Here is an 11,634-nt window from a genome sequence, read left to right as displayed (position 1 = left end):
GCAGCAATTGACCTGTGAGGATAAAGCAGTTAAACAGACTGCTAGAATGACTGCTGGTGCCAAATCTTGTACATATTGTATATATATCTTCTGCCATGCAAACTGCTGCTATTTTTTTTATCATCCGTCTCATTTGCATCATTTATACATAAATATTCTAAATGCACTAGGGATTTTATCAGAGTCGCAAATACTGTAATTTATCTGATATCAGTGGTGATGAAACATTGTCAGAAATGGAACTGGTGTATCCGATTGTGCAGGATTTCTATTTTCCTAAATTAAAAATTTGTTATAATAAAAACTCTTGTTTGCCTTCTTATTTCCATGAATGTCATCTTTCATTTAATGGTATTATTTCTGGAGGTATTTCTGCATTTTCAATTTGTCATATAATTGTGAAACAAACAATGTCTGCCAGGCAGCTCTACAACATTACTGGAAGGGTTTTATACTCACAAATACACAGAAGCTGAATAAAAAAGAAATACAGCAACATTGTTAACGAAACAGAAGGGCTTTTATTGGTGCTTGAGAGCAGTGCAAAAATGCATATTTAGGGAAGGGTGTCATTGGTTGCTAACCAGCTCTGGGCAGACTAACCTCTAAAGAGCTAAAGAGGGACAGAAGGACGAGACAATATGCCAGCACAGAGGCTGAATGTGGTGTTCTTGAGCCAGGGGACCATCCATCTTCACCTCAACAGGGTGTAGGAGATGAAAGGACGACACAGGCGCCAGGAAGGCGCGTCACTTTTGTCTGACGCGGGCAAGGGACACGTCCTTAGCTCTAGGCCAGTGATTTGTCTCTGTCTCATAAGATCATGGATATAAGCACACACAAAGGGCAGAATCAAAGCAGAGGACATCATTTTCACTTATTTTTCATAATGTCCATGTTATCAACACATATTTGCTATAAGATTTTGTGTTATTTGTGTTAAAAAATCAAGTGCTAGCTGATTCTTAATAATGATTAGTCCACTAAAGTACTAACAGAACTATTATACACTGATTGCCATGAACATGATTTAGTCAAACAAGCTGACAATGGCTGGCCTTCACTTAGCAACAAATCAAGCGTGTAAAATACATGCTTATCCTCCCACGGCTGACAGATGAGTTGGCGATCAGGGGAGAAATGAAGAGATGTAACTCATTCTCACCCACCTCCCTCCTACCACGCCTCCTCCTCCTCCTGAGAGCCCTGAATAGGTTTGAACAATAGCCATGCGTGGGACACAAAGGCCGGGGGAGTCCAAGCTCTCGTGCCTGGGACACAGACCCCCTCTATTCAATCTACATTTCATCATGGTAACAAGCGCTGTCGGGCCAAAAGGCCTGACACCCTCTCTCGCCACAAAGGCGGTTAGCTCTAATATATGAGGCTATTGACACTGAAAGAGCCCCCGTCAGTACTAGGGGATTGTCAGCTGTGGGATGTCTCAGTGGGGGGAGGCAGCTGCCAGCCAAACCAAGCGGCAGAGCTTCTGTCGTGGGGACTGGCGCGGCAGCGTCACCTGGTCTCTGGTCCCTTGACACAGAGACCCCGGGTCCTCCCACAAGGCCCCCCTTTATTTGGGCACAGGTGGGAATGGGAAGCAGAACACATTGTGGAGATTAGTGGGGATCTGCTTCCCTTTGCTCAAGGTAGATGATTAGAGACACTGACTTGTGCAAAGCTGGTGTTTCCTGATTGGCACCAGATGGTGTTAACCCACGGTGAGGCATCAGCAGTCTGAAGTGTGTGTGTGGGGGGGGGGGTTGATGTGTAATGGATATGCTTCTTAAATCATACAATATGGGCAGGTCTTCTGTGTGCCATTATGGTCAGCCACTGCTGTCATGGTGCTCTTTAGCATACGCTAACCAGCAGTGGCAGCTCTGCTTTGAGTCATAATGTTGCACACAAGTAACTCTGAAAATGAACCACTGAGAGAGAAAAAGAGTCATTTTGTGGAGGTAGGATTCAGATCCTGTATTTTAAAGTAAAAGTAAAAACATACAATGCAAAAATAATTCACAGCAAGTAAAAATCCTGTATTCAAAAGTTAAAATACAGAAGTGTTTTCAGCAGCATGTACTTATTGTAACAAAAGTAAAAGTATGGGGTATATCACTATGTATATCACTATGTTACGACATGTTTAATACATGACTAGCATGCCTTCTTTGGTGTGTTGTGTGATATGACGCTAGTGTTGTGAGGTTAAAACTCATTTTGTGGTGGAGAAACAATATTTAAACCTTTTTTAATCAACTTTAATCAGCACGAGTCTTGTTAAAAGAAAGAAATAGGCACTCTACATTACTATATTATCAAAAAGTTGGAAATTATTGCATTGAAAACAGATTTAAATATTCCTACTGGCAGATTTTTAAAAAACTTTTTTATTTAAAAAAAACACAATAGTTGTCTTTTACACCGTGGCCATGTAGACAGATGGATAAGTTAACTGCTTCAGATACTGATCAATAGAGGAGCACTTGTCCCGTGTTGGCTCGGCACATTCTGCATTGACAGAGTTAATTAGGAGACTGAAAGACCCAATTAAGAGGATGGAGGGGCCGGAGAGGGGAGACATATTGCGGAGACATAAGCACACATTGTGCAGCGTCTGGATAAAGGGGAACTTCAATTAAGGGAGAACACACTTCCAGAGGCTTGTTGCCTTTTCTTTTTCATTTTGCGCTACAGCCCCCTTTTCACCCAGAATACTGATGAGGGGAAAGCACAGCTGCTGGGGGGGTCAGCACTCATATGCAATATGGTGCTCACATACGCTCACATGCACATCCACAGATGTACTGAGAGCAGCAGATTGATGAGGAGATTCAGGATGGCTAAGCATTGATTACCAAATATAATGTCTGAAGATGATGACATTTGTTTGGTTTCATATGCAGCTTAAATGAGTTTCAATTAAAAGAAAACATCTTGCATATGCTTAAATCGTTATCCTCCATTGTGGAAGCATTGTTCTACAGTTTGTCCTGCTTTGTTTTGTTGTTGCACTTCTACCAATGGTGTGACTTCAAATGCATTCATGATTTCTGGTTCTTTTCATACAGTTTTCTTCTCTTTTCACACAACTACCACATAAAAAAAAAATGCTTTGCAGAGAATGAAACAGTGCCCACAATTACACAATAATGTTCAGTCCTTGTCAGAAATCTGTTGGGTCTACAGATAGATACATGTGAATCTATCTGTATCTCATGTGCAAGGGTTAGTTACCTGCTGTTTGGAAACATTTACAGACTCAAATTTCATGTCCAGTTGACATTCAGAGGTCACAGACTTGCTCTGTGCTCTCTGTGTTTTGCCAAACTGTTTTTGTCACCTTGGGGAGGTACTTTGAAAGAATAGCTATGCAAGCTCAGATTACATCACAACTGAGGAAGAATTTACAATGTACAATTTCCCTTTCCATTAAGCTTATCCTATATCACATAAAACATACTTAAATCCGATAGATCTGGATTTTTATCTAGATCTGCATCAAATTTGACTCATTTATAGATACCACCTAAATACGCCAGATTATTTTTTTCATCCAAAACAATGCGTTATTCCCTGACAATTAAAAATCTTGCAATGTTAAAGAAAGTCAGAAAAAAATTCCTGGATCTGACCCTTTTTCCATATCCACACCAAATGTTAGTAAGACCCATCCTCCATCCAAGTTTTGTGGAAATCCGCATCTGTAATCCTGCTGACAAACCAAGCAACCAACAAATGGACACGAGTGAACACATACCTTCCTTGGCGGAGGTTACAAAAACCCCACTATCCATTGGGAAAGCCCAGGGAGTGCCAGCTTTGGATTTGTACACCATGTCCATCAGCCTGAAACTAGAGTCCAGGTGGGGGTATTTGCACAAAGTAGGAATACACAGTTTGCAACTTAACTTCTAAACAGCATGCAGCCTCTCTGAACATGTGTTAATAAACAACATCAATATCAACACTATAAACAATCCAGACTGAAAAAACTACAGCCAGATATTTTACACATTCTGAACTATGAACTACTTGATTCACTATACAAATATTATATAATAATATATCAAAACAATAGAAAACAAGTGAAAGTTATCTCATTAACTACCCAAACTACTGTAGTCTGCCACTCAGTCTTCAGCGTTGCCGTCTAGTTTGATCCTCCGCAGCCACCAGAGATAACCCAAAAACTGTAAAACATTTTTCTGCTAATAAACTGGAAAAGATAAGTATTTCAGACAGTGACATCTCTTTGTGTATGTTAATGATAAAATCCGTATATCGCATACAGGAAGTGCACCGTGTGTTGTTATGTTTTTTCAAAGCCACGCAGCCGGGGTAGGAGTTCAGTAAATACTGATGATGTCATCGTCTGAAGATGGCTGAAGGGTGAGAGTGAACTCGCAAATTACTTTTTGTTTTAAAATATCATATAGCAGAGAGCACTGTCGTCGTCTACACATCGTGTTCCTCGTTGCGTTGTGTGTCTTATAAGATCTGGCGTGGTTACTTTGAGTAAACGCTGCACTTTACAGCTCACGGAATCAGTTCAGGAAGTGCATTTGTTTACCAAAACATAGCATGGCTAGCGTTAGCATAGCCTGGTTAGCCACGGCGTAGAGCAGCTTAAATCACGCAGTAACAATCAGAGGACTGTATATGTGCTTCATTCTCACATTTAGCATTCATGTTCAGCCTTTCCAGTCGTATTCGTGGCTTGTTTTGTCAAGTTAGCCTGCTTTGCACTGATAACTTACGCTAGCTAGCTCGTTTAGCTTGCTAGGCTGTATGTGCCAAATTAATGTTAGCGATCAGTAGAGAAAGTCAACAGCTGACATAGAAGAAGTTTGAAGTCTCGTCAGATTCACCAACGATGTTGAGCCTTTGATACATTTGTGATGATCGCGCAGTTGTGGTGTTATGTTCGTGTACATCTTTTTCTCTGCTGTTTTCGTTTTATGAAGTAGCTAACGTCAATTTCTAAATGCCTGTATGATTACAGAGAAGGCTGGTGGGGAGGCTGGCTTCAGCAGAGCTTCCAGGCCGTCAAAGACAAGGTAATTGACATCATGAAAGCTAGTAAATGTTTTCGTGTCTTTTCCAGCTGCTCAGCATTTACAGTGTTCTGACAGTGTTGCATTCCTCCTCTAGGCTAACCACACAGCTGTCACCCTTTTTCTGGTGGCATGATTGAGGAACCTCTTTCAATAAAAACTGATTACACAGTATTGTTAAGTTTAAAAGCAAGGTCAGATTACCTCAGTTATCTGTTAGCATGAGCAGACTATCAAGAAGGTTACATAGATTCAGTTCTCACAACAACTCTTGTACTAAGTGATTAGTCATTTGTTTTTATGATTGATGAATTTCCCTAATTGAGATGATAAACTTGACTCTGGATGTTGATCTTGATGATTAAATCTTTTTCTGCAGTCATCTGAGGCCTTAGAATTCTTAAAGCGAGACCTGACAGAGTTCTCCACTGTGGTGCAACATGACACGACCTGCTCGATTGTGGCCACAGCCAATGCTGTCAAAAACAAGCTTGCAGTAAGTTGCAGCCTTTCCCTTGGTCATTATTTTTTAATCATAGCATCTCCTTACAGTCTGTGTTCATGCAGGGTGAAAATCGCTAAATGCCAAACGTAACCTGTGTTTTCCAGGTGGAAGGTTCCTCCGAGACCACGGAAAAGGTGAAGAAGAGCCTCTCGAGTTTCTTAGGGGTGATATCAGACACGCTTGCTCCACCCCCTGATAAAACCATTGACTGTGATGTCATCACATTGGTGGCAACACCAGCAGGAACAACAGAGGTTTACGACAGCTCTAAGGTGGGCAGAATTCAGACTTGTACTTTTAGCTGAACAGTTGACTTTGGAGTCACCTGTTAGAAAAACACATTTACTGTACCACAGACAATGAGTTTCTAATGATAAAACAGCATAGCTAAGCATGATTCTTTTGCAGGTGGGAAACATAAGGTTCTGGTTGTCCCCTCTGAAAATATTAAACAAAGTGTTGATTCAGGACAGATTTAATTTGCTTATATTTTTTATAAGAGGCTGCAGGACTTTGAAAGTGAGCACATGATGTGCATGTGGGAACTAAACAACCACAGCTAAGAGTTTGTTTTTCCTGCAGGCACGTCTCTACAGTCTGCAAGCTGACCCTGCGACGTACTGCAATGAGCCTGACGGTGAGACAGCACACAGTGAAGTGATGCAAGACCTCAAACAGAGAGATAGACTAGTATTAGTTATCTTATGTTTGAAGTAGGGCTTTTTTTGTATAGTTCAAAGCTAGTTCAAAAGGGCTGTCACGATGTCAGATTTCCACTACACTAATATCTAGGCTAAATGAATTTGCAATAATAATGTCATCGCAACTTCTATAGAAATTTTAAAAAAAAAGTGCGATCAAATCCATCTTTAACTTTGTGTACTGTACTGTTATTTCTTTTTTCTGGCAAGTAAATTACCCTCAAAATACAACTGTATGTAGGTGGAGAGAGAGTTTGTAACCATAACTATACAAAAAGGTGTACACAAAGAACAAATACCATCAGCTATTCAATTACTAGTAAAAAGGCAATCAGATGGACTCAAAAACAAAATATGCCTATCATCGTTTATTATTAACACTTTATGAGTATTCCATTTCATTGTCACGATTATCCCTAGTTGACATATTTGTTGACATAATCTTTTGCATGTCTGTTCATTCTGTTTAAACCTGGTATTGTTGCACAGTTGAAGATATAGGTGAGGCTGCACTAATGTTGTTTGTATTCTACTATTTATAGAATTAGTTTCAGTCGTGGATTTGTAGGATTGGTCTGACTTGTGCAATTCAAACTTGTCCAATCACTCCAGAACATTGATGTCCAAAAGTCAAAATTTACAGAAATAAGATGTTATCTTTTCCAAAATCCAAAACATTTTCCGATCTAACGTAATATTCTGCTTCAATCCATACTTGCTGGTGTTTAGCCTTTTAAAAACAACATTTTCACTGCAGTCAAAAAACTGTTTGCTCTCCAGCTTGCAGCACACAAAGGGAGACGTGCATCTGTGTCAACCAAGCAGTACATTTATATAACCACGATAACAAAAATCTAATTTCTACTCTAAAACTATTGAAATTGAGGCTTTTTCTGAGGCTTTTTTATTTATTTCTTTTTCGGGTGACAGTGTCATAAAATATGGCAACAGACACTCCACACAGCCCTAGTTGGAAGAAGTAACTTTTTATGGTTTTGACAGTGTGTACTAGAGGTTCACAACAACAACAGGATAGTTTTGAAGATTGCTTACTGTGTATGCTACACGTCTTTTTCATTCTTCTAGGTCAGATCATAATTGTTATTTATTATATTGTTATTATTATTATTATTATTATTATTATTATCTGCCTTTAAATGCTGCCCTCAAAACTTTTGTTCAATACTCGTAAAGAATTACCGGGATTTGAATGCTAATGAGCACTATTTATCAGTGCTGAATTACTGGGTTGCTGGATTTGTGTACTTATCCTCTACAGATGGATCAGATAATGCATGCTTTCTAAATATTTGCTGATTCCCCCTGGTATCTTCTGAGTGTATGTTAATGAGAAATTATTTTTGCGCAGGTCCCCCAGAGCAGTTTGATAACTGGCTGTGCAGCTTCAGCCTGGAAGATAAGAAAGGAGAAATCTCTGAGCTTTTGGTCAGCAGTCCCTCTATACGAGCCCTTTACACCAAAATGGTAACTATTGTTGCTTTTGTCAACACTTACTTTTACAGAGCACAGCCTCCCGTTTTTTTTTGAACTCATACTTTACATTCACTTGGCACGCTTTTGTCCAAAGTGACCTGCCATAACAACTTTCAAATGCAAAAAGGCCTTTTTTATTTTGTATTTACAGGTGCCAGCAGCTGTAGCCCATTCCGAATTCTGGCAGAGGTATTTCTACAAAGTTTTCCAGTTGGACCAGGTAATCTTGCAGTAGTCTTTCACATCAGCTTAATCCATCTTTGGTGCCACCTGCTGGCTGATTTTCGAGCTGCCTTGAATTGATAAGTAGTTGCTTAAGTAGGGGAAAAAATGTAAACATTCTCATGGTCTGAAGTTGTTGCCAGTGGCACCATCTGCCCACTGTGTCTATTGAAAGCCCTGCTTATGTACTTTAATTGAAAACTCATTGCGATTGTTTGGGACAAAGGGACAGACAAAACAGCCCTTCACTCCTCTACCTGTGACGCTGACCGTACCACATTTTACTTTTTTGACAAAGTATTAGAGATGTTGATTCAAATATAAATGCTGAAGTCTGTGGTAGTGTTGTGTTGTTAATGATGCCGTCCATCAAATTTATTTTACTATATCTTACCTTTTCTCTTATTTATTTAATTTTATGTTATGTTTATATATTTTATTTAAAAAAACATAAAATCTAGGTGTTAACGTTATCTTCCTGTATTCAACAACATAATGGTGGGACAGAATTTAAGCCAACTTTACATTTTTTATACAAGAACAACAAATGTAACATTCATCTCGTTATGAAGATCACTAAAACTGTCCTTTTACACACCCTGAAATTTTTGCATTATTGAATATATTGAAAATTCTTGCGATTGTGTCTTGTAGGAGGAGGCCAGGAGAGTGGCACTGAAGCAGAGGGCAGAACTGATCACACACACAGAGACTCTGGGCTGGGAGGAAGAGGAGGAGGAGGAGGGTAGGCTGTTGTCAGTTTTACGTGCCTCATAAACTGATTCACTTTCAACCCTGTCACTAACACTGGTATTCCTGCTGTCACTGTCAGATGACTTCCTCGGCACCACGTCATCATCTCATCTCAACTTTACACCTCAATTGGACAACAGCTCAACCCGGCTGCCCATGACTTTGACAGGAACAGGACACACTCTGCTGAGCCCCGTGCTGTCTCCCAACGAGGAGCGCGACGCCACCCTCTCGGTCAGCAGCGACAGCATCAGCCTGCCAACGCAGGTGGAAGTGAGGCCAGAGCCTGTTGCCAGGGAGCTGGCCAAGAAACTGACAGAAGCTAGCTTGGAAGATGTTGAAGACAAGACGCAAGAAGAGCAGAGGCCTGGAAAGAGTGATTTACCTCTTGTTACTCAAGTGGAAGCTGTAACCCAGCCGGAGACAACTGTAGAGGGGGCATCAGGGCAGGCTTCTGCCCCCACCTCTAAACCAGAAATGGCAAAGGAGGAGGGGCCGCAGGACCTGAGAGTGTTTGAGCTGAACTCAGACAGCGGGAAATCTACACCCTCTAACAATGGAAAGAAAGGTATGATGACCTGAGGATGTTTTTCAGTTGACAATGAGATTCTTAGTGTGTCAGTTGAATCGAAACAGGATTAAGTTAAGTGAGTGGTTATGAGTTTTCCACTGAATAGGCTTAGAAGAAGGTCACAAAATCTGTCTTTCACGCTCCAGGGTCCAGCACTGATGTAAGTGAGGACTGGGAGAAAGACTTTGACCTGGACATGACAGAAGAAGAGGTACAGATGGCGCTCTCTAAAATAGAAGCTTCTGGAGAGGTAAGTGAGAAGTTACAACCCCTAGTCCAAATAAGTCAGGACGCTGTGTAAAAAGTAGATAAAAACAGAATGTGATAGTTTGCAAATTAATACCATGTAGCATTGTAGGTTACCCATTAAATACATTGTTGTTTTCAATTGAGTATATGTCGAAAAGGATTAGCAAATCATCACATCCTGTTTTGTTTTACACAGCGCCCAACTTTTTTTAAAATCAGGGTTGCACCTTTTGTAGCATTTACCAGCTTCTTATATTAAAATATAAAATATTGAGAACACTTTACTAACCCCTTTTTGTGATGTTTTTTACCAGGTGGATGAAGACTGGGAGAACTGGGACTGAGAGCCGCCGCAACATGAACTCTGTGCCGCCATTAAAGCTAGTTCTCGGCAGACGAACCATGCTTAACGTGTTTTAACTCTTTGTCCACACTGTCACCATGTCATGATTGTCAGTAGAGGATTTTCCGCCGGGTTTGGACCACATTGGTGAACCTGTTGAACAGAGCAACGGTAAGACCAAGGCAATAAGAATTCGACTGCTTTGTCAGTTTAGTGCAGATAGGCCACTCGAGAGGGTAATGACTCAGGTCTTGGCTATTTCTTGGAGTAACGTCTGACTTAGAGAGCGTGCGACACTTGTAATAGATAGAAGTTGCAATCCTTCTGACCTTTAAATCTTAAGGACAAAGTGACGAGTCAGAATGTGACAGGTGGAGCTGTTTCCCTTTTTTCTTTATGCCATTAAATACATTATGTACATTGCGAGTGTATTTCAAGTTGGGCAAAGACTTAAATGCGGGCTGTAACATAGCCATAAACTCTAATGCTGCTTGTCACCTTTCTGAGATTAAATACTCTGCGAGGGATTTGTAAATGGTGATGATCGATTCATTTAATTCTACCTGTGTCTTTCTCTTTCTTTCTTTCTTTCTTTCTTTCTTTCTTTCATCTTTATTATGCAAGTGAATCTTCAAAATGTGAAAATACTTTAAATACTTTGGCCTTTATTCATAAAGCACCTTTCATTTTGGATTCACTCCCAACTCTAGACATATGGCCTTGTAAAACACACAATGGTGTGATGATATTCTCCAAATGTTTTTGTTACAAGTCAGTCATCTAAAAGTCAGTTTCAGTTCTTTTGCCCCTCTGTCATGTTGTGATTCATTTGAGTGTATGAGCTTCATGTCACTTTCTGTCAGTTTCAAGTGTTTCACTTCTTTGAGTTGTTTTCATTTCATCATTTTGTCTTATTTGGTTAGAGGGAATTCATTAATATCACTCATTAAGATATTAAAGAGAATTCAAACCAGTCCTGGTGTCATACCAGATTCTTTGGCTTGAAATTAAAGACCGCATCTCTCGTTCTTTACGTAAATAGGAATGATGACAAATCTGTGGAAGGTAATAGCTCAGCAGGTGTAGTGCCAAGTAGACAAAGGAGCAATGTGAGCACACTCCGTGCTTTCCTGATTTTCTTTTCCATCGTCTGTAATGTAACTGAGAAATAAATAAATCCTAGAGATGTAATATTTATACTAAAACGCGTAATTATTGTATTATGTGCTTTGGATTGCATGTCTGTGCGATAACATGCAAAACATAGTGCAGATGGTTACTGTTGAGTTGTATGTTTTTTGGTAAAGACATTGGCTGTTCTTCAGGTTTTTGTGTTCTGTCAATGTGTTGCATGTCTATAATTCTCAGCTGTGTATTCCCTTCAGATTGACACTTTGAACTAATCAAAGCTCTACAGCACACATCTGTTCTCAAAGCTGTCAAGTTCCTTTTTTAAGTATTTCACGATATTTTTCAAATGATCATTAAAGGATTCATGGCAAGTGGACTTGGTGTCGTGCATTATGAAATAATCCGGTATGGCTATTTTACTTCTGAAGAAGATAAACCAGACAGGTCTTTTTAAACCAGACTAGACTTCAAAAACATTGTAATTAGTGGAGTGCTTTGTAGCTTTGAGCAATGCCCCGGAAATCACCACTCATACCCAAACTCTTGGCCCATATATCAACACCTAGTGTGCAACCAAGTTGTGTAGCTACCATATAGAAACGACAAGT

General features: G+C 40.0%; 1 protein-coding gene across 1 annotated transcript; it reads left to right on the top strand.

Annotated features, from left to right (window-relative positions):
• Window positions 1-4,355: 4,355 nt before the first annotated feature.
• Window positions 4,356-11,402, top strand: bsdc1 (BSD domain containing 1). The gene is made up of 11 exons (XM_073483465.1): window positions 4,356-4,392; window positions 5,006-5,060; window positions 5,437-5,553; window positions 5,667-5,834; window positions 6,145-6,199; window positions 7,633-7,748; window positions 7,909-7,977; window positions 8,634-8,724; window positions 8,812-9,300; window positions 9,450-9,553; window positions 9,867-11,402. Exons 1-11 carry the CDS (start codon window positions 4,382-4,384, stop codon window positions 9,894-9,896), a joined length of 1,305 nt encoding a protein of 434 aa, XP_073339566.1. The 5' UTR covers window positions 4,356-4,381; the 3' UTR covers window positions 9,897-11,402.
• The last annotated feature ends 232 nt before the right edge of the window (window positions 11,403-11,634 follow it).

Source organism: Pagrus major, chromosome 16 (assembly GCF_040436345.1).
Source record: "Pagrus major chromosome 16, Pma_NU_1.0".
Classification (NCBI taxonomy): Eukaryota; Metazoa; Chordata; class Actinopteri; order Spariformes; family Sparidae; genus Pagrus; species Pagrus major.
Note: the sequence above shows the minus strand (reverse complement) of the source record. Positions and strands in the feature narration are given on the sequence as shown.

What these genes read in the sequence shown, in the direction of transcription:
- bsdc1 (XM_073483465.1), top strand. An exon ending in CTGTCAAAAACAAGCTTGCA is followed by an intron (nt 5,554 to 5,666) that starts GTAAGTTGCAGC and finishes TGTGTTTTCCAG; the next exon opens with GTGGAAGGTTCCTCCGAGAC. An exon ending in GTACTGCAATGAGCCTGACG is followed by an intron (nt 6,200 to 7,632) that starts GTGAGACAGCAC and finishes ATTTTTGCGCAG; the next exon opens with GTCCCCCAGAGCAGTTTGAT.